The 22206-nt window shown below is 37.7% G+C and overlaps 1 protein-coding gene across 1 annotated transcript in view; it reads left to right on the forward strand.

The window, feature by feature from the left end:
• The first annotated feature begins 607 nt into the window (after positions 1 to 607).
• The window catches only part of PEX5L (peroxisomal biogenesis factor 5 like), a 318150-nt gene continuing 296551 nt past the window's right edge, over positions 608 to 22206 (forward strand). The window contains exon 1 of the mRNA XM_025287945.3: positions 608 to 1006. Coding sequence (XP_025143730.1) covers positions 986 to 1006 — 21 coding nt within the window. The 5' untranslated portion in view covers positions 608 to 985. The remainder of the gene's footprint in view (positions 1007 to 22206) is intronic.

Below are 22206 nucleotides of genomic sequence, written 5' to 3' on the forward strand. Positions count from 1 at the left end.
CTGTATATATTGAGATAGACAATAAATAAAATAAATGTATAAAATATACAGGATGTTATGTGATGTTAAGTGCTAGGGAGAAAAACAAATCATGGAAGGCCCTTGGAGACTGGAGTTTGCTGTTTTAGGGTAGACAGCAATGAATTGGAGGTGGGGTGAATTGGGGGTGGGTTGAGTGGGGAGAGGCACGGAGTGACACGGAGGTAACTTGTGAGAGCTGAATCAGAATAGAAATAAACTCTTCGGAAACCCCACGCTCGGTTTATTCAATCTCTAGGATGATGGGCTTACTCGGTATTGATGGCTCCTGAACAGACAATGCATATTCCTCCTACTTTTTCTTGCAACTAGCCTCCAGCTCCTCTGGAACCTCCCCTAGAAGCCGTTGCCCCACCTGACCACCACCACCCGGGCACTTGGCCTCCACGTGTGCGCATTCCCGAGCACGCGCGCAGGGGGGCGCGCGCCTCCTTCGGCCGAGCCCAGGGCCAGCCGGGGACGCGTACGCGCGTGCCCGGCCCCGCGGGCTCTCGGCAGGGACGCGGCCGGGAGGGCGGCGCGCGCCCAGCTCGGCAGCTGCGGCGGCTGGTGTGGGCGCTCACGTCAGGGCTGGGAGGAGGAAGGGGTTCGCTGTGAAGAGAGTGAGAGAGACATGAGGCAGCCAGGCAGGAAACGAGAAAGTGTTCGGAGAAAGAGTGAGTTTTAAAGACGCCCGGCAAGCAGGACCGTGCCTGAGGGAGAGCGTGGCCGCCTGGGCTCCTCGCTTCATCCGCGCGCTCTCCAGTGTCCCCTTTCAGCACCCCGAGCGGAGAACAGTTCCCCGCAGCCCGCAGAGCTTCAAGGGGCCGCTGGCGGCCGGGCTACCTGGAGCCTTCCGCCAGGCTTAGGGGCACCCTCTGAGAACCCACCTTCTCTGTTGCCGTGCAAGTGAACACGAGGAGAAGCATCCGGCAACCTCAGGGAGTCCTGAAGAAGCCGAAGCAGAATGTACCAGGGACACATGCAGGTAAGACATTTCCATCGAATTGGATAGGAATCTTGGGGACTAATATAAGAGCAAGGCGGTTCACCAAGTAACTGTGGTCAAGTACTGCCTCCATACAATTCAACAAGTGAAGTGGTGCAACATGACCATGACATTTCAGTCCAGGGCTGTAGGTAAAACTAGACGGGTTTCTGAGGGTGGGAAAAGGGGAGGAAAGACCTCAGAACTTCGATTGGGAAGTTTGTTTTATGTGTATTCCCTGAGCCTGTTTCTTTAAACAAGATCAAGGAATCCAAAAGGAGGAAACCTGGAGATGACCGTGTTTCCGTTGTATCCCTATTGATGCAACTCAGCATGTATGTCAACTGAAGGGCAAACAATCATAGGAAAGACAAAGCTTTTCTCTTATCGTCTGCGAAGGTTTTTGACGTTTGGAACACTTTGCCACTTTCGTATTATTTTTTAAAGTGATCATTTTAAAAATGGTTTGTGCTGTATTTTTCCCACTTAGATGATGGGACACTGTCACCTATCCTTATAGTCACAGGATGACTTAGGATGAATTTCAAACATATGTCCAAGAGGCTCTAATGTTTTTCAGAGGAGGTGCTGTCTCTGGCTATTAAAGCTCATCTGAGCTGAGCCACTGCTTCTCTCTGATGTTCTCCACTCTCTTGGGCAAGATTACTTTAACCTTGACTCCAGTTTTCATTCACATAGTTGGTTCTTCCTTATAAAGGCAGGTGCATGCTTTGGGTGGAAAAAAATGAAATACCAACTCAGCTTCCTAGAGTATAAACTGAGATTTTATTTTATTTATTTATTTTTTTACTGTTCCTAAATGTTTTAGTCATGGACTTGATGTTTGGGCTTCCTTTCCATTACAAAGATGATCAACTACAGTTTTATCATATGTGATAATTTCACTCTAGTGTGTAATGTGCATGAATGTTACAAGGATGTTACTTCTGTATCTTTAGGACAATTGAAAAACAGATAAATTGACAGTTATTGAATTTATGACTTAGTATTACCCAATATTTAATTTCTAAGCCTGTGGAGAAATTCTTTTGGATTATAATTTAGTTTTATATAAAATGGTATTGTATCATATTCCAAAGTTTTATAAGAATTCTGAATCAGCACTATCAGAATTCTAAAAGCATTTCCCATACTACTGATATCATCTTGTTTTGAAAATTATTAATAGAGTTATATCACAATTGTTAGACAATAATTAGTACCTGAAGTATATTTCTAAATACATACAATAAATACGATCTGCATGTTTCTTATTAAAGCTACACTAATTGAGAAGTTAAGTAACAACCATTCAAACAATGACAGCTCAAAAATTAACAAAGGGTTTTTACCATAGTTTTATGCTTCATCTTCACTCCCAAGAATGGTACTTTTAATTTTATGTATGATCTATTTATTATCCCCAAACAGTTTCTCCACAGGAATAAAAATAGGAAGATTTTAATAAATGGAGTCAGTCCTCAGAAAATTGCTCATTCACACAAAATTCAGAATTGACTACTTGGGCAATTTAATGAAACTTTCCACATTATTTTTTGTTTGAAAATATGTTTTTGTGAATGAATAATGCAAGCAACAATCTGATAAACTCAGGTACCCCCAAAATAATTTAAACTCAATTTTCTGGATATTTAAAGGAAAGGCATTACTGAAACTTGAATTGCCCAGAATAATGTCTGATGGTTTCATTTCACTTTGAGAGAATAGACAGAATGTAAGGCTCTGTATATGTTTTTGCCATAATGTTTTTTGCTTGTGCACTGCTGTAACAACGAATATGATGGCTTGCAGTAAAACTCACAAATCTTTGCTGCCAAGCTTAACTTGGAAACATTACTAAATAAAGACTGTAATCAATATGCTTGCCAAAATTTCAGAGCACAATACTTTTTTCCTATTTGCTATTGACCATTGATACTAACTTCTAAGGCTTTACTAGTTTAGTAGCTATTAAATGATATTATCTTCTGGTTGCGAATACTCCCTCCCCAAACTAAAACACTTTTTACAACCTGATTTGTAATATAGTTATTTGCTGACATTTTAAAACCCCAGTCTCTTTCCCAGAAAATAGTATTTAGCCTATGTACAAAATCCCCATTGTGTTGATACCTTTAGATTAAATAAAGAATCTTTCCTTATCAGAAACAGCATCATCTTCCTGTGCATACCTGACTCTAATCACAAGGGAGAAGAAGCATAGCCCAAACACTCCAAAATATTTGTAATTTAAAATCAGAATACATATTTGGTAAAGTGGACCAGGGATGAGCAGATTTACTAACATTTTTTGCCAACTTTGGAGTTTATTTGAACACTGGTGTTACTTGGCTGATACCTTAAAACGGGAATGCAACAGAAAATATTTGCAATCATTAACTGTGCCTTCTAATACTTGTCTTTTCCAAATCCAAAAGATTTTCAAATAAATTGCTTTTTAAATAAACAGCCTGAAGGAGGGGAGGTATTCACATGAAGTTTTCAAAAATTGTCTAAAACTCCTGTGGTACCTTAGGTTTTGCAACTTTGTAAATAAAATCTATTAATTTTGATACATATGTCTAATTCATCCAGTTTACCATAGAAACTGCATTCATTTTAGAAGCCACAAACTTTTAAAAACACAAATTTGATTTACTCTGGTAGTTCATTAGAAGATAAAAGTTGACAAATGACAACTATTACAGATAGATAGCACAGCATAGTGGTATAGATTTCTTGGTTTCAAAGTGAATGCCACAGGTATATTTCTTAGGAGCAGGCCCAAGAGTTGTGCCATTTTTCCAGGTGCATCACCAATTATTTCCAAGGGGAATTCATCACCCCAGCAACTTAAGCAAAGGTTGTTTCTTTAGCAACTGTTTTAGATTTCCTTGTTTTTCCCTTTTGACCAAGGGAATCAATGGTGTTTAAATACACTTTAACATCAGTTCTGACCAACTCTCAATTCCTAATAGATGACCTGTGATCTTAAACCCTCCAATATCTCTGTGTGCTCTGCAGTGCGATGCTTATTTGTGTATGTGCATATGAGTTAACACTGCCAATTAGAGCAAAATAATTACATGTCTCTGAATGTTCCCTTAACCAAACCTTTTTCTGAAATGGTATAAAGACAAAGCAATATAATTTCAATTTTGAATTAATTTTTTAATTTTTAATAAAGGATCCCCAGTAGAATTTTTGTTACAAAAGTTATTTCAACTAAAACTGAGTGTATTTATTACACATGAATTTTTTTCTGAATAAATTGGAAAAGAAAAAACAGTTTTTTCAGAAGACAAAAAAATCTGTTCATAATTGTAACTGATCTCTATGATAGACATTGGAAACAAGCTTTTTTGACTTATTCAAACCTGCCAAGGAAAAATTCCATACCCTCTGGCTTCACAGGACATTAACTAAAGAAAATTTAAATGACAAAAATTACAAGATTATTAACAGCTCAAAGAGTAGCTATTTATTTATCTTCCCCCAAAAGGGTTTTGTGTTTGTCTTAAGTTTACTTAAGCTTTTTAAAAATTTTTTCATGAAGTTTGGATAACAACTTATGTTAATACATTAGATCTGGCCACTGGAGACTCATTTGACTCACTAGAAACAACTAACATAAGAAGCCAGTCCAACATAAGGTCATAGAATGTTCTCAGCATCTATAACAGCAGTTTTTCATTAGTGATACCTAAAGCAAAACTGTGAAGTAGGTAATATTTGTCATGGATATTTCCAGTTTTTTAAAAGATCCATTTTTTCCCTCCTGATGCCACCATTTTCTATCCTGTGTCATTTCTTTATCAACCCTTTGCTGACAAAAACATAATTAATGCCAATATGCCACACATGTGCAAACCCTATATGGATATTTACATTTTTAGAGGGAAATCTGTGAAAATCAGGAGGTATTTTTTGGGGGGAGGGACAGAATTTGTGAGGAGAATGAGGTAATGCTGGCTTAAGGCTGGGGTTGATTGTGTTAATTTGGTTATGGATGGACATGAATTTGAGCAAACTCTGTGAGATAGTGAAGGACAGGGAAATCTGGTGTGCTGCAGTCCGTGGGGTTGCAAAGAGTCAGACTCGACTTAGTGACTGAACAACAAGCTGCTGCCCTCACCTTTTCTCTCCCCTCAGCTCAAATAGTACCTGCCGTTCCGCCTCAAATAATCAGTATTAATACTCCTTGAGTGAATTTACTTCAGACATAAATTTATTGTCCAAAATTAACTAGAATTCTATTGAAGAAAATTCATGTACGGTGAAACTGATGCTCAAAATTATGACACAAGCTCCCGCAAGATTCCCAAGTGCTTCCAGTATATTTATAAGCAAATCATGCTTGTTACGAGACTAATATTATGCTCCTAACATTTAGGAAAATGATAATACTCATGGCATAATATTGCTGAATATTTGATTAACCTGAAACTCTCATTCCCCAGCTATACTGGCCAACAGTTTCCTTTATAGATTTACCGTAAGAAACACAATATGTTCTTCCTAGATTTTGTTTATAGTTTATAAACATTCTTCCTAAAAACATGTGTTTGAAGGAAAAAATTCCAGCACACAAATGTTTTGACTCTAAAAACATTTTTAAAGTAAAGAATAAGAAAAAGGTTAAAACAGAACTTGTTAATTTTAAAAGCCCGAGTCTCTAGTATTCCCACTGCCAACCTCAGAAACACTGAGATGTGATGTGCCATGTAGTCAAAACATCTGGCAGGCTGCTTTTTTACACTTTTCATTGAGATCTCATGTTTCCAACACAGGCATAAGCTGGAGCTGTGTAAAGACTTTATATTCTAGAATTCACTTCTTGATATTTTGATAGAATAACTGGTATGCATTTGCTGCACTTAGTGAAGGTACACTCCAGCCTAATGTCTCCTTGTGGTACCTAAGTCCAATCTGGGTGTTTGGAGACATCTAAACATGATGTCATTTCAAATCCACCAGTAAAGAACATAGAATAGCCAAGCTTTCTGAAAAATGAAACCTTTTTATGATTCAGATTTCGTGGAAGGGAAAAGTCATCTTTAGCCTGTAACCCATGGATCAGAGAGCAGATGCTATGAATTGGGGGTTACATCTCTTTCAGAGACCCCTTCCTTCATCTTCACCTCACCCACCCACTTCTCACCCCTTCTCACCTATGCCATCCCTAGGAATACCAAACAGAAGACTTTTTCCCCAGCCTGTTAAGAAATATCTTTATATCTTATATATGATTATGTTATACAGAATATGAACAGGGAGATAGCTAATACCCTATTGGTTGGTTATCACAACCATTACTAATTGTTCAGAGCCCAAGATCTAACACAGCACACTGTCAGTATTGTCTTATAATGTCATATTTCATGTATAAATATGTTATTTGTGACATAGGGGATACCTGCATTATAAGAGGAAAATGTTCTTTGTCAATTAATGATTCTTGGCTAATTGGATATCTATATTTTTTTTAAAAAAGTAAATCTTGACTTCTATTTTGCATGTACACAAAAGTCCATCTCAAGTAGGTTAAAATAAGAGAATATATTTATGACTTTGCAGGTAGGCAGTGAACATGTTAAAAAACATTTACCAGTAGCTATTTTAATTTCCTTGTTTACTCTATTATCTGTGTCATTTTGTGGACTGTTTTTATTGATTGATTTTTATCTTCATTATGAGCTGTGTTTTTCTGTTTCTTTGTATGCCTGGTACATTTTGATTGGATGCCAGACATTGTGAGTTTTACATTGTTAGGTGCTGGATTTTTTTTTCTTTTTTTTTTTTTTTTTTAAGTTTTATGTTTGGATACAGTTAGTATACTCGGGAACAGCTTGATCATTTCAAGGTTTGCTTTTAAGAGTTCTTACATGATACCAGAAGCCCAAAGTATTTTGGTCTAGGGCTGATTGTCCTGTTTACTGTGGTACTATCCTTTTGAGTACTTTATCTGACGTCCTACTTATCCGAAGATTTCTTGACTTGGCTTTGGGAATGTGGACTCTTTATAATCCCATGTGAGCTCTAAGAATTTCTCTGCCTGCTCCTTTCTGATGGTGTAAGGGTCATTTCCTCACATACATGGTCAGAACTCAGTGGAAGACTAGAGGAGGAAGCCCCTGCATTTCTCCAGCACTCTCCCTCTGTTCAGACTTCTCCCTACTCTGCCCTGTGTATTCTAACACCTGGGCCTCCTTAACCCTCCACTCTGTCTCCTCAGCTTATTGCGAGTATAAGAGTTTTGGGGGGTTCTTGCTTCCTACCTTATGTCTGGAAAACTCTTTGCTGGCAGTAGGCTAGGGCAATTACAGGACTCACTTTGTTTTCCATCTCTCAAGGATCCGACCCTGTGAGGCTTTTTTTCCCAGTGTTTAATAACCATTTGTTTGTATATTGTCTGTTTTTTTCCCAATTTTATTGAGAAATAATTGACGTACGACACTATATAAGTTTAAAGCATACAATATGATGGTTTGATTTACTTATATTGTGACACAATAGGTTCAGTTACCATCCATTTTCTTGTGAGGATACAATAAAAAGAAAGAAGGGAAAAGGAAAAAATTTCTTTCTTGTGATGAGAGTTCTTAAGATTCACTCTAACAACTTTCCTCTATGTCATACAGCAATGTTAGCTATAATCCTCATGTTGTGCATTACATCCCTAGTATTTATCTTATAACTGCAAGTTTGTGCCTTTTGACTACCTTCTTCCAGTTCCCTCTCCCCTCCTCTCTGCCTCTGGTAACCACAAGTCTGAGTTTGTTTGTTCTTAGTTTCCACATATAAGTGAGATCATAGTGTTTTTCTTTCTCTGAGTGACTTATTTAACTTAGCATAATGCCTCCAGAGTCCATCCATGTTGTTGCAAATGATACAATTTCCTCATTTTTATGACTAATAATCCATTTTATATATGTGTGTGTGTGTATACCACAACTTCTTTAACCATTTATCTACCAATAGACACTTCAGGTATTTTCATGTCTCAGCAGTTGTAAATAGTGCTCCTTTGAACGTGGGGATGCTGATATTTTTTGAGTTAGTGATTTTGTTTCCTTTGGATGTATTCCCAAAAATGGAATTGCTGGGTCATATGGTAGTTCTGCTGCTGCTGCTGCTGCTAAGTCACTTCAGTCGTGTCTGACTCTGTGCAACCCCATAGATGGCAGTCCACCAGGCTCTCCCGTCCCTGGGATTCTCCAGGCAAGAACACTGGGGTGGGTTGCCATTTCCTTCTCCAATGCATGAAAGTTAAAAGTGAAAGTGAAGATGCTCAGTCGTATCCTACTCTTAGCAACCTCATGGACTGCAGCCTACCAGGCTCCTCCGTCCATGGGATTTTCCAGGTGACAGTACTGGAGTGGGTTGCCATTGCCTTCTCCTATGGTAGTTCTACTTTTACATTTTAAAGGTCCTCCATATTGTTTTCCATAGTTATTATACTGATTTCCAATCCCCCAACAGTGTACAACAGCTCCCTTTTCTCCACATTCACATTAACATTTGTTATTTCTTGTTTTTGGATGATGACCATTCTAACAAGTATGAGATGATAGCTCATTATGGTTTTAATTTGCTTTTCCCTACTACCTAGTGTTGTTGAGCATATTTTCATATACCTGCAGGCATTCCTATACCTTTTCTGGAGAAATGTCTACTCAGGTCCTTTCCCCATTTTTTAATTGGGCTATTTGGGGTTTTTTGCTATTGAGTTGCATAAGTTCTTTATATATTTTGAATATTAACCCTTTATCACGTATAGTTTGCAAATATTTTTTTTCCAATTACATAGATTTTCTTTTCGCTCTGTTGATGGTCTCTTTTGCTGTGTGTGCAGAGGCTTTTCTAGTCTGATGTAGTCCCACTTGTTTATTTTTCATTTTGTGGCTTGTGCTTTGGATGCCATGCCATCATTTTTGACTGATCTGTATTAGTACTGATATACTACTTCTCCTATTAAAATTCCATTAGATAAATGACCATTATCACTCTCCATGTGAGATTTCACTAGATTGATCATCTTTATTATTTTTAGACAATGACCATTAAAAATTGTACAGGTGAAAAATAATGAGCTCATATAGATAGGTGAAGTTTGCTTAGCCCCATTTCATTAAAGAGAAACCCACAGAACTCTGCCAGCAGCTTTGAAATGGGGTGAACCTGAGCCACGCAGGAGAGTTTGCATTGCAGTTGCATATACAAGTCCCCAAAGTCCCTGCTCATACATAGGAACCACCCTGAAAAGCCAGACAAACCCTGTAAGTCGGAGTTGGTGTAGCAAAAACTTTTTTTCCAAACAGAATGCCATATGGTCATCTATAAATCATGGAGATTCTAACAGCTGATTGGTGCTGTTGTGATGCCAGAAATCTACCTAGGGAGCCACAGAATTCCCACTTCCACTGAGCCTCTTAAAAACTATGCAGTTTTTAAAGCCACTGGTATGGTAGAGGAATTCAGAACCATTTCAGATGAATAATCATAGAAGGAACTAGGGATATTTGGCTTGGAAAGTAAAGACTTGAGGAGATCATGATGACTTTATATAAATATTAGAATGGATTTTATGTAAGAAGGAAATAGTCCATACACCCTTGAGGGTTAAAACTGGTACCCTAGCTGGGTGAGATAAAGTTTCCTCAAGGCAATGACTGTGAGAAGACCCTGGATACAGTACCCCGTTCTCACTGTAGTGAGCTGCCTGCTTGGAGATGGAAGAGGCCAAGAGTAAAGGGGGGCCGAATGGAAGCAGAGCACAGTGTCCTTGTACATACGCAGGCCTCTGACCCAAGACCATTATGCCTGTGGATGAAAGTACTGAAAAGCACCGTAAAACGGTATGTGTGTTTGGGTATGCGTGTCTGTGTGGCCCACCCGAAATGGTTGTAGTCGACTGAAGTAATGACCTAAAATAAGCAAAACCCAGTGTGTTCTGGGGGAAACATTCCCTGGTTTCTTGAAAGTATACAGGTGAGCATCAGACAGAGGCATGCCAGTGCCATGAGGCGAAGTGGTCAAAACTAGTGAAAAGTCTGAAAACACAGAACCTTGTCAAGATGAGAAACAGGAAAACATTTAAACCTCTTAAGATGAAGCTGCTGGAGCTGCAAAATATGTTTTCACCTCCTTTCACACGGGTGTTAACTGTAACATACAAAATGGTATCTTCTGATCATGCTGGATTAGACATCTGATTGAACATCTGATTGGACACGCTGATCATCTGATTGGACAGGTGATTGATTATGTGTACATGAAAGATCTGGGAGCTGGTTGAAAAATGCAAAATCTCAGGTCCTTCTTCAGACCTAGTGAATCCAAAACTGAATTCTCCAATATACCCGTGATTTTTACACACATTAACATTTAGGGTACAGTGATCTGAAAACATCTACATAAAGAACAGGACCTGATCTATTGCACTGAGACCTTAGCAAAAAGCTTGATTCTTGAATAGTTTTCTGACATCACAGAGGCACAATGATGAGGTACCTGACAGAGGAGCTGGCAAGAGCAGCTACCACAGCTGTGGTTGAATAAAATTTCTTTCTTATATTCCTGTCATAACCTCTACCCAACTGGTTATACTTTTTCCATCTGGAGAAAGCTCAGCAAACCTATTATGTTCCAACTGAATAAAACAAAATTTTAAATATTTTAAAGAACTGTTATGTCTTCATCCTATTAAATCTTTTCTGCTCCAAGATAAACAGCCCAGTTCACTCAATCGTTTCTCATAATGACATTTCTGATGTTTTAATGGTTCCATGAAAGTATGGCCCTCTGAACAAGACACACAGCTCAAGATGTGATCTGACCAGTGCCATGCACTGTGACATTATTTATCTCTTGGGAAAGACATCTATTCAGACAGCTGCTATAGCATCTTTAGACTAAATTGCCCTCTAAATTGTTCTGATGCTTTACAGGTGTTAGGTCTTTATACCAGAATAATCTTGGATCCAAATATGCTCATTAGAATATTCTAGGCTAACAGTTCCTTATGTCTTCAAAAATTGCAATAATATTCAGTATTGAAGTCCCAGAATCCTAAGCTTGAAGGACTCTTGAAATTGTTTTGTTCAATCATCTCATTTCACAGATGAGGAGACTGAGGTCAAAGAAAATAAGAGACTTGCTCAAAAAGTCCCATATACCTTAGCAGAACTAGTACTGGAATGAAAGCTGCCTTCCACTAGTGTGCTATTCCCATTACACTATTATTATTTTGAATTACAATAAAAAAATCTAAGGGAAAAGTAAGCATTATAATAAACTGCTAGATGTTTTCAAATGTTCAATGTTTGGCATTTAGTCACAAAAAAATATTTCTTCCTGCTTTTTAGTGTAACTATTTAATTTTTTATCTTTTTTATTTTTAAAAAATTCTTATTTTATATTGGAGCATAGCTGATTAACAATTAACAATGTTGTATTAACATAGTTGATTAAAAACATTTTATTAGTTGATTAACAAGGTATATAGCAAAGTGACTCAGTTGTATCTATTCTTTTTCAAATTCTTTTCCCTATTTAGGTTATTATAGAATATTGAGCAGCATTCCCTGTGCTATACAGTAGGCCCTTATTAGCTCTCTATTTTAAATATAGCAATATGCACATGTCAATCCCAGAGTCCCTTCTCCCCATTCTTGCCTGCTGGTAACCACAAATTCATTCTCTAAGTCTGTGAGCCTGATTCATAAATAAGTTCATTTGTATCATTTTTTAGAGTCCACATATAAGTGATATCACATATTTATCTTTCTCTAATTTATTTCACTTAGTATGATAATCTCTAGGTCCGTTCATATGGCTGCAGATAGCATTATTTCATTACTTTTAATGGCCGAGTAGTATTTCATTGTACATATGTACCACATCTTCTTTTTATCCATTCCTCTGTCAGTGGACATTTAGGTTGCTGCCATGTTCTGGCTGTTGTAAACAGCACTGCCATGAACAATGGGGTGCATGTCTCTTTTCGAGCCATGTTTTCCTCCAGGTATATGCCCAGGAGTGGGGTTGCTGGATCATATGGTAGTTCTATTTTTAGCTTCTTAAGGAACCTACTCAGAGTGAATATATATTTATCATATATTTTATATATTCAATTTTAGTAGTCATTTGTTTGGCTGAGAATATTAAAAAAAGTATAGTCTGTAAATCTGTTTTAAAAGTAGAATGAAGTGTTGTGAAAAGCTGTATAATTTTTGTTTCCTAAGGGTGTTCCTCACTGTCTCTCCTTGGACTGATTAGATTGACCATTTGAATGAACTTGTTTGATAGGTTCTTAGAACTAGTTGCCTAAATATACAAGTACATCCATCAGGCATTCTTAGCTGTTAAGTGACAGAAAACAACTCTGGCTCATTTAAGCATAAAGGCAATTTATTAGAAGTATATTTGAACAATTGAGAAGCATAAACAATTGATAAGCATAGAAAGAATGATATAGAAAAATCACCACTTTTGCAATCATAGTAAAAATTGATTCAAGAGAGAATAAATGATCATTGGATGCTAAATCTGATGAAGGGGAATTTGAGTATAATCAGGATTTACATGACCTCAAAATGTCACCCAAGTAAATTACAAAACAAAAAATAGTGCCTTTCCCATGGAGAAACTGCACCCTAAGTAGCCAAAGTCAACATCACCAATAAGGTGATCAACTGAATATCCATCTCTGGATGCAATGCCCTGAGAAGGACACATCACTCCTGTGAGGATGCAAAACTTGCATCTAATCATGAGAAAATCTCAGATAAACCTAAAATGAGGGATATTCTATAAAAAGTAGCAGATTATGTTGTTTTTTTTTAAATGTCAGTATCATGAATAACATAGAAAAACTGAGATGTTTACACATTAAAAGGAGACCTGGAAATGCAATATGTGATCATGGACTGGATCTTGGAGTGGGAAACAAAATTGTTATAAAGCACGGTGTTGGCACAATTGAAACTTGAATATGGTCTGGAGGTTAGATTGGTGTTAGTGTCATATATATTGATTGATATATGATAACTATGGCAGGAGAATATCTTTGTTCATATGAAATACATGCTGCAATATGAAGGGTTATAGGGGCATAGTGTAGGTAGCCTACTCTCAAGTGATTTGGAATAATGAAAATAATAATATGCATGATATTAAATGTAATTGCCTATATAAAGAGAGAGAAAAAGCACAAATATAGCATAATGTTAGAAACTGGTAAGTCTGGGAAAAGGGTATTATGAGAGTCCATTGAACTTACAATGGTATTACAAAATACATAAGTATTACAAGAATACTTACAGTTTTTCTGTACGCTTGCGATTATTTCAAAGTAAAAGGTTTTTTTAATATTTTTGAAAAACACTCCTGGAACTAGACTCTGGATGGAAGGACCATGAAAACCCCATGCTGGAGCTTCAGCTGCTGCCACCCACTGCCAGGATGAATGTTCTCCCATGACTGTCTGCCCCCGGGTCTCCATTTATAGTGGGCTCAGGTGATGCTGGTTGGTGGAGCTGAGATTACACTTCCGTATGCTGTCTGCAAGGTATTCTGGGAAAGTGCATGTCTGCTTACCACCAAGATTCCAAAAGTTGACAGTTTCCCAAATATAGAATGTAGATTTGAGAAAGTTAAAAAATCAAAAAGCCAGTGTTGAGTATAACATGTTATAGATGTTGTTAAAAAGTAAAATAGACACCTCTCTATCTTGAGTTAACTAGAGTTTAGTTGGCCTTGAAGAATAAGAGTTAAAAAAAATAATTCTCTTTAAGCCCTGTGCTTATTTGACACTATCTACCTTTACATGGGAGAAGGAAATGGCAAACCACTCCAATATTCTTGCCTAGAGAATCCCATGGACAGAGGAGCCTGGTGGGCTGCTGTCCAAAGGGTCTCACAGAGTGAGATATGACTGAAGTGACTTAGCATGCATGCATGCATTGGAGAAGGAAATGGCAACCCACTCTATTATTCTTGCCTGGAGAATCCCAGGAACAGGGGAGCCTGGTGGGCTGCCATCTATGAGGTTGCACAGAGTCGAACACGACTGAAGCAACTTAGCAGCAGCAGCAGCAGCCATTACATGTAGGAGAATACAGCAAAGGAGAATACAATAAAGCTAGAATATATTGGTTTATTAAACCATGCAGCAAAGAAGAGCAGAATGACCCCTCATCAGGGTCTATCTACTTGCTCACTCCTATTTTTTTGAGAAATTAGAAAGAGCTCTGTGAAGAATTTGGTAATTGATCAGGGAATTAAAATACATATCCTGTACTTTAGTTATAAGAACACTTTTTCTTCATATGTAGGAATTTAATGTGGAAAACTGGACACATTATTGTTTCATAGTCATCCAAAGAATGATTATAATCTAGATGCCCTATGCATTTGAGTCATTAATACTGATATGCAATCTAGTATGTAAGTCTTTTGGAAGATTTATATAACACAAAAACAAAGTGTTCTTAAAACACTTCTTAAAATAAAGCTTGGGGCAAGATTAAATTAAAACAGAATCTTGGAGATATAAAGGTCTTTAGAGTTCACATAGCACAACTTTGTCATTTTACCTTTGGGGAAACTGAGAGCTAGATCTTGACGGCTTAGACTTCTGTAATTAACTGCCTTCCCCAAAAATGAGAGGGGTGAGGAAAGGATGCTGAAAGGCTTTGATGGCATGCGTCAGACATTGCTTCATGATTCCTTACATTTGAAGAGACTACAGAAACAGACTGCTTAAGAGCTTGGGCTCAAGGTCAGACATCACTTTCAAATCCTGCTTCACCATATATTATCTGTGGGATCTTGCTCCTACGACTTATCCTCACTAAACCTCACTTTCCCCGTCTATGGCAAGAATATAATAAATGTACCCATATGTTGTGATGATTTTTCAAGGATTTACTCTTAATTTTTTTTTAATTGAAATGCAGTAGATTTACAACATTGTTTTAGTTTCAGGTATGCAGCAAAGTGGTGATATATATATTTTATTCTTTTTTAGATTCTTTTTCATTATAGATTATTATAAGATATTGCATATAGTTCCCTGGGCTATACTGTAGGTCCTTGTTGTTTGTGTATTTTATATATAGTAGTATATATCCATTAATCCCCAACTCATAATTTGGCCCCCCAGTTTCCACTTTGGCAACCATAAAGTTTATTTTCCATGTCTGCAAGTTTGTTTTTTAAATAAATTCATTTGTATCAATTTTTAACCAGTATATTTTATTGACGTATAATTGATTTACTGTGTATTAATTTCTGCCATACAATAAAGTGATTCAGTTATCCTTATATTTACATTCTTTTTTAATGTTCTTTTCCATGACAGTTTATCATAGGATATTAAATATAGTTCTCTGTGCTATACAGTAGGATCTTATGGTTTATTTATCCTATTTATAAAAGCTTACATCTGCTAAACCCCAACCTGCCATTTCACTCCTCCTCCAACCTCCTCCCCCTTGGCAACCACCAGTCTATTTTTTATGTTTGTGATTCTATTTCTGCTTCATAGACAGGTTCATTTGCGTCATATTTTAGATTCCACATATAAGTGAAACCATATATTTGTCTGACTTACCTCACTTGGTATGCTAATCTCTAGGTCCATCCATGTTTCTATAAATGGCATTATTTCATTCTTTTTATGCTGAGTAATATTCTATTGTCTGTATACACCACACTTCTTTATCCATTCATTTATCAATGGACATTTAGGTTGCTGCCATGTCTTGGCTATTGTAAATAGTGCTGCTATAAACATTGGAGCGCATATATCTTTTCAAAATAGAGTTTTCATCTTTCCTGACTCTATGCCCAGGTGTGGGATTGTTGGGTCATATGGTAACCCTTTTCTAGTTTTTTAAGAAATGTCCAGAGTGTTCTCCACAGTATCATGGATTAACTGACCATAAGTGCATGGGTTGTTTTCTGGGCTTTCTATCCTGTTTCATTGATCTATGTTTCTGTTTTTGTGCCAGTACCATGTTGCTATTGTTTAGTTGCTAAATCGTGTCCAACTCTTTGCAACCCCATGGACTGCAGCACACCAGGTTTCCCTGTCCTTCACCATCTCCTGGAGTTTGCTCAAACTCATGTCCTTTGAGTCAGTGATACCATCCAACCATCTCATCCTGTGTCGGTCCCTTCTGCTCCTGCCTTCAATCTTTTCCAGCATCAGGGTCTTTTCCAGTGAGTCAGCTTTTCACATCAGGTGGCCAAAGTATTGGAGCTTTAGCATCAGTCCTTCCAATGAATATTCAGGACTCATTTCCTTTGGGATGACTGGTTTAATCTCCTTGCAGTCTGAGGGGCTCTCATGAGTCTTCTCTGGCACCACAGTTCAAAAGCATCAATTCTTCTGTGCTCAGCTTTCTTTATGGTCCAACTCTCACATCCATACATGACTACTGGAAAAACCATGGCTTTGACTATATGGACCTTTGTCAGCAAAGTGATGTCTCTGTTTTTTTATATGCTGTCTAGGTTTGTCATAGCTTTCCTTCCAAGGTGCAAGCATCTTTTAATTTCATGGCTATAGTCACTTCCACTGTGATTTTAGGGTCCAATAAAATAAAATCAGTCATTGCTTCCACTTTTCCCCTTTTATTTGCCATGAAGTGATGGGACGAGATGCCATGATCTTAATTTTTTGAATGTAGAATTTTAAGCCATCTTTTTCACCCTCCTCTTTCACCCTCATCAAAAGTCTCTTTAGTTTGTCTTTGCTTTCTGTCATTGAAGTGGTATCATTTGCCTATCTGAGATTGTTGATATTTCCCCTGGCAATCTTGTTTCCAGCTTGTGATACATTCAGCCCAGCATTTCACATGATATACTCTGCATATAAGTTAAATCAACAGGGTAACAGTATACAGTCTTGACATACCCCTTTCTCAATTTTGAACCAGTTTGTTGTTCCATGTCCAGTTCTAACTGTTGCTTAGACCCACACACAGGTTTCTCAGGAGACAAACCAGTACTTGAGTATACTATAGCTTTTTAGTATAGTCTGAAGCCAGGAAAGTTCTAGTTCTGTGAAAAATGCCTTTGGTTATTTGGTAGGATAGCTTTTATGTTTTACAGAAATAGCAAAGTGTTTCATATACATTATATGTGGAAGAAGGAGTTTAGCCACAGCAGTGCCTATTATATTTGGTTGTTTACAATGGTAACAGATGCTTGATTTTCTTCTTCTCTCACAGTTCTGGATTTTTTTTTTTTCCATTTCCACATAACAGAACTCTCGCCTTCTGTACACTGAATATTTCCTCATCCTTTATATTCCACCCAAATGTTATCTCCTTGTGAGTGCTGCCCTGTGCCTGCACCACCACCCTCCCACTTCCCCCACACACAGTGAAGAATTAGGAATGTCTTTCTTAATGCTTACTTAGCGTCTTATATCCATCACTAATACCATAATTAACATTTAGCTTTAATTATTTATTTTTGTCTCCCCAACTGTTTGTAAGCCCATCTGTAGCAGTGACTATATATGCAGTACATTTTTATATCCCTGGAGACTAGTAATGCTAGGTACATATATATTAATGTAGTTTTTATTGAATGAATGAAAGAATGAATTGGTGAATGAATGAATGAAAGAATGAAACAATGAATAATTGAAATACTCAGAAGAGTCCTTTACTATCCTGAATAAGGACTCCAAAGTGCAATGGGCATGGTCTTTCTGATTCTAAGACACAGTGGCCCCAGAAACTGGTTTATTCGCATGAGTTTCAGGGAGGAATGCATATCAAGTGAAGTTTCCACACAGTTGAAAGAGAATCAATTACAGGGAAACCTTATAAACCTTATAATTAGATTGCCACTGTAATTAAGCAACACTTCGCTGTCAAAGCAGTCTATGAAGTTTAATGGGTTCAAATTTTTAAAGCCTGAGGACAGTTTGGGGCTGCAGATTTAGAAACATAATAGATTCTCCTAATGGTTTCTATCTATATCTCTAACTAGCCAAGGTCACTTGGAATTAGAATCCATGCCTCTAGTGTTCTAGGCACCTCCTTACCACTTCAGCTAGTTGTCAACAGTGATTTTGGTAATAGTGCTAACACATGCATCCCTGAGACTGCTGACACAACAGAACATCATCATTAAAACTGTTCTACAAGGACATCTTGTTTATACCCAGTTATAAGTTTTGCTTACGTCTCTAGCCCCAACCTTTCCAGATACACATACACACACACACAGAGACCCATTTTTCCAGGAATCCAAGGATGGAGCCACACTCACAATGATCATCCAAGGGACATGTCTATTTTGTGAGCCTGTCTGCATACGGATATCTTACTATGTCTTCCATAGTTAGTCTGATATGGGAGCCTGAGTTTTGAAGGAGTATTTCTTCTGATTCAGAGACACAGATTCAAAAATCACATGTCAAAATTCTCTCTAATAGGAGAGAGGAAATAACTATGACAATGACATGTACCATCTCTGGGCAAATTATAAAAGAGAACCTCTGAGTGGGCTGAATACATAAACACTCTCCTTTTCCCTGGAGGACACAATCCCACACACAGGCACATGATTTGGCAAGTGGAGTTAGAGGGTTGAGTTTCAGACCTGACTTGTGCTCCCTGATTCAAGTATCCTTGGACAATCAATATGTGCAACCAAATGTATGTGTGTGGGGGCAGGGTAGGGGGGTGTATAACGAAAAGTAGAGAAATGAACTCAATTTTACCAAAGATAATCAAACACAGATTGGATGTGAGTTTGCTAGTCTTTCTGCAAAATGGTTGGCTTCGACTATTTCTGGCTTTCCTTCCAGCTCTAGGATTCTATTATTTTCAGGCTCTTAATTAATGATCCAGTGCATCTCTAAGGGTTTGATAGGGGCAGATTTTTCCAGTTTACTAATAACCATATCACGGGAAATAAATTCAAAAGCTTTCCTAACATCAAGATACTTGTTATTTCCCATGAAACCAAAGATCAGCCTCTCATAATTCTTTAAAGGAGTGCTTCTTGGGAGGATCCTGTTCTACTTCTCCTCCCCATTCTGAAAATAACAAGAGATATTTTTTGACAAAGCCACCCCCAATATGGCAGAATTGTCAGCTATGATAGAATACTGATTATTTCTACTACAAGAGTCACTTTTTGTGAGTGCCTCATAAAAGTTAATCTCTAAAATGCTTCAGTGAGGTTGGCAAAGGATGGATAGTTATCTTTGTCATGCTGATAAGGAGAATGCAGCTCACAGGCTTTGACTGTCTCACCCAAGCTTCTACATCAAATCGCTTGGAGACTGAAGACCAGAATCTGAGTCTTCAAATTTTTGCTCTCTTTCTTGAGCCCACATAGCAAATTCAGGCCATGTCTCCACATCAGTAACTCAACTATTGCAGAATGACTCAACTAACAGGGGACAAAAGGATTTCACAAGTTTTCTGGAGTATTGCATGGCTTTAGAGGGTAGAAATCTCTAATGCATTCTTCCTGACATTTATGCAACACAGATACTAAATCCATACAGCTCTGCAAATTCTCTGAACTCAACATCTGTGTATATTAACTTAGTCCCTTGAGACTACCTTTGTCTATGATGGGTGTACTCTCCTAGTGGAGTACAAACAGCTGTGAGACATCAATCTTTTTGTGCAGAAAGCCTCCCTAGAATCAGAAATACCCAGGAAGCCAGGAAAATAGTAAGGCAATGGGATTAACTCAAGCATAAAAACCCAATGTAGAGTCACTCTGTGCTGTATAAGTAGAAGCAAAATCCTGGGTCGAATGTACAAATTAAATCTAAATGTCCTCCCACCCTTAAAATTTGTCACTCACCTAAATATTTTACTTTTATGTTTTATTTTGTACTTTGCTCTTATAAAAATTCTTACTTTAAGACTTTAATCTCTGTTAAACACATCGCTACTTATTTGGGGGAGCTCTCTTAATTTCTTCTGCTCCTAGAGATTCATTTTTTGCAGGGAAAGAGAAAATACAAGTTTTTTTTGAAAGAGAGCTCCTCAATGGCAGGATCAAGATTATTAGAATTACGTATAGGTTGTACTAATCTCAACTGAAGTTAAAATATCTACTTAAAATGGAACCACCATTCCCTAATTTCTTTAAATTAATTTTAAACTTTCCATTGCTTTAGGAGTGGAAGGTCAAGAAATAACATTGTAAAAATCATAATGTAATAGTATTGATCAACTAGCATAATATAAAATTTAAAGTACCAAAATAAAAATCATGTTTTCTTTTTAGCTGATTTTGTCAAAATTAATTTTTTCAGGGATTGACTTCTAGCACATTCATGTGATCATGTCCTGGTTTCAGAATCAATAAGAAAAAAATGTAAATGTTCTGTGTTATATCAAGGAAGCACTAATCTAACTAATCACCTAGTTAAAAATTAAAGTAAAAATATTCTGTTCCTGGGCTTTCCCGGTACCTCAGCTGGTAAAGAATCTGCCTGCAATGCAGGAGACCCCAGTTCAATTCTTGGGTCAGGAAGTTCCTCTGGATAAGGGATAGGCTACCCATTCTAGTATTCTTGGGCTTCCCTGGTGGCTCAGACAGTAAAGAATCCTCCTGCAATAAGGGAGATCTAGGTTTGATCCATGGATTGGGAAGATCCCCTGGAGGAGGGCATAGCAACCCACTCCAGTATTCTTGCCTGGAGAATCCCCATGGATAGAGGAGCCTGGCAGGCTACAGTCCATGGGGTCGCTAAGAGTCAGACATGATTGAGTGACTAAGCACAACACAGTACATTCTGTACCTAGCTTCTCGAAAATTATTATTTTACCTATGGCTTGTTCTGCACATAATTCTGTCATCTTTAATAAATGTTTAAATAGTCTGTTTTCAGGTAAAGAGGTATTAAAGTAACTAAGCTGAAAACATAGTTAATCTGGCATTTATGCTTAGCCTAAATGTGTATCTACAAACCAATTATTTCTTTCCAACTAAATACCAGTGCCACTACCTGACCAACTCTACCTAATCCAACTCAAAGTCAGCATGTTCCAAACTGAATTCATTATCACCACCAATAACCTCCAATAAAGCCTGCCTCTTTTGATTTCCTGGATTATTTAATAATGCCACCACCTCCTCAATTACCTGTGTTGGAAACCTGGGAACCATCCTCTCCTCTTTCTCCCTCATCCGGTCTTCTTTCTCTCTCATTCCCCAAATTAAATCTAAATGCTCCAGCACTTACTCCCTAATGCTCTTGTATATGCCTTGTCTCTCCATCCACATAGTCACCATCTTAGAAAACTCTATTGTCTTTATCTGAAGGGTCACTCTGACTCCTCAACTAGTCCCTTTGCTGCCAGGGTCACATATATCTCACCACCCTCTTTGCTACAGCATTAATTTCATGATATCACCTTTATATTTAAGCTCCTTTCAAGGTACACCATCATCTGTAACAGCATTTTTCCAAGTGCAGTCTTCTCTAGAAAAGTTATCTAGAATGTTTGTTACATTTAAACGCCTTTCAAGGTATACCGTCATCTATAACAGCATTTTTCCAAGAAGAATGCACTTATCTAGAATATTTGTTAAAAATACAGATAACTGGAACCTACTACAGCCACTGAATCAGGCTCCATGAAGATAAGATCTGAGAATCTGCATTTTAACACTCTGCAGGTGAATTTCGTGTACACTTATATGTGGAAAACACTAAGCTCCAAAAGAAGATGTGACTTGTGAGGTCTTCTTATCTGGTCTTCTCATCTACAATCTGCCCATAAGCACCCTTGTCTTGTCTTGCCCAACTTTGGTATTTCCTCAAACTTCACGCATGCTTCCATACCTCTGGCCTTTTCTAATGATGTTTTTCTTTAACAGAACACCTACTGTTTCATCTGCTTGGTTAATTCTTGCTCACCCTTCAAAATTCAGTTAAAGAAGTTAAAGGTTATTTCCTACAAGGACTCTCCCTGAGTCTCCAGGGCTGAGGTAGATGCCCTCCTCTTTGCTCTCCTAGCACCTGCACCTGTGCAGACTCTGTCTCACATCCTCTCACACTGCTTTCTAGTGAGTTCTCTTGACTGTGTCTTGTTCATCTTTTTAACACACTTAGCACAGAATCTGCTCATGGTAGGTGAACAGTACATGTTGGATTAAATGAATCATAATTCATCTTTTAATTAGCTTGAATTAATCCA

The sequence above is a fragment of the Bubalus bubalis genome, chromosome 1 (genome assembly GCF_019923935.1).
Source record: "Bubalus bubalis isolate 160015118507 breed Murrah chromosome 1, NDDB_SH_1, whole genome shotgun sequence".
Taxonomy (NCBI): Eukaryota; Metazoa; Chordata; class Mammalia; order Artiodactyla; family Bovidae; genus Bubalus; species Bubalus bubalis.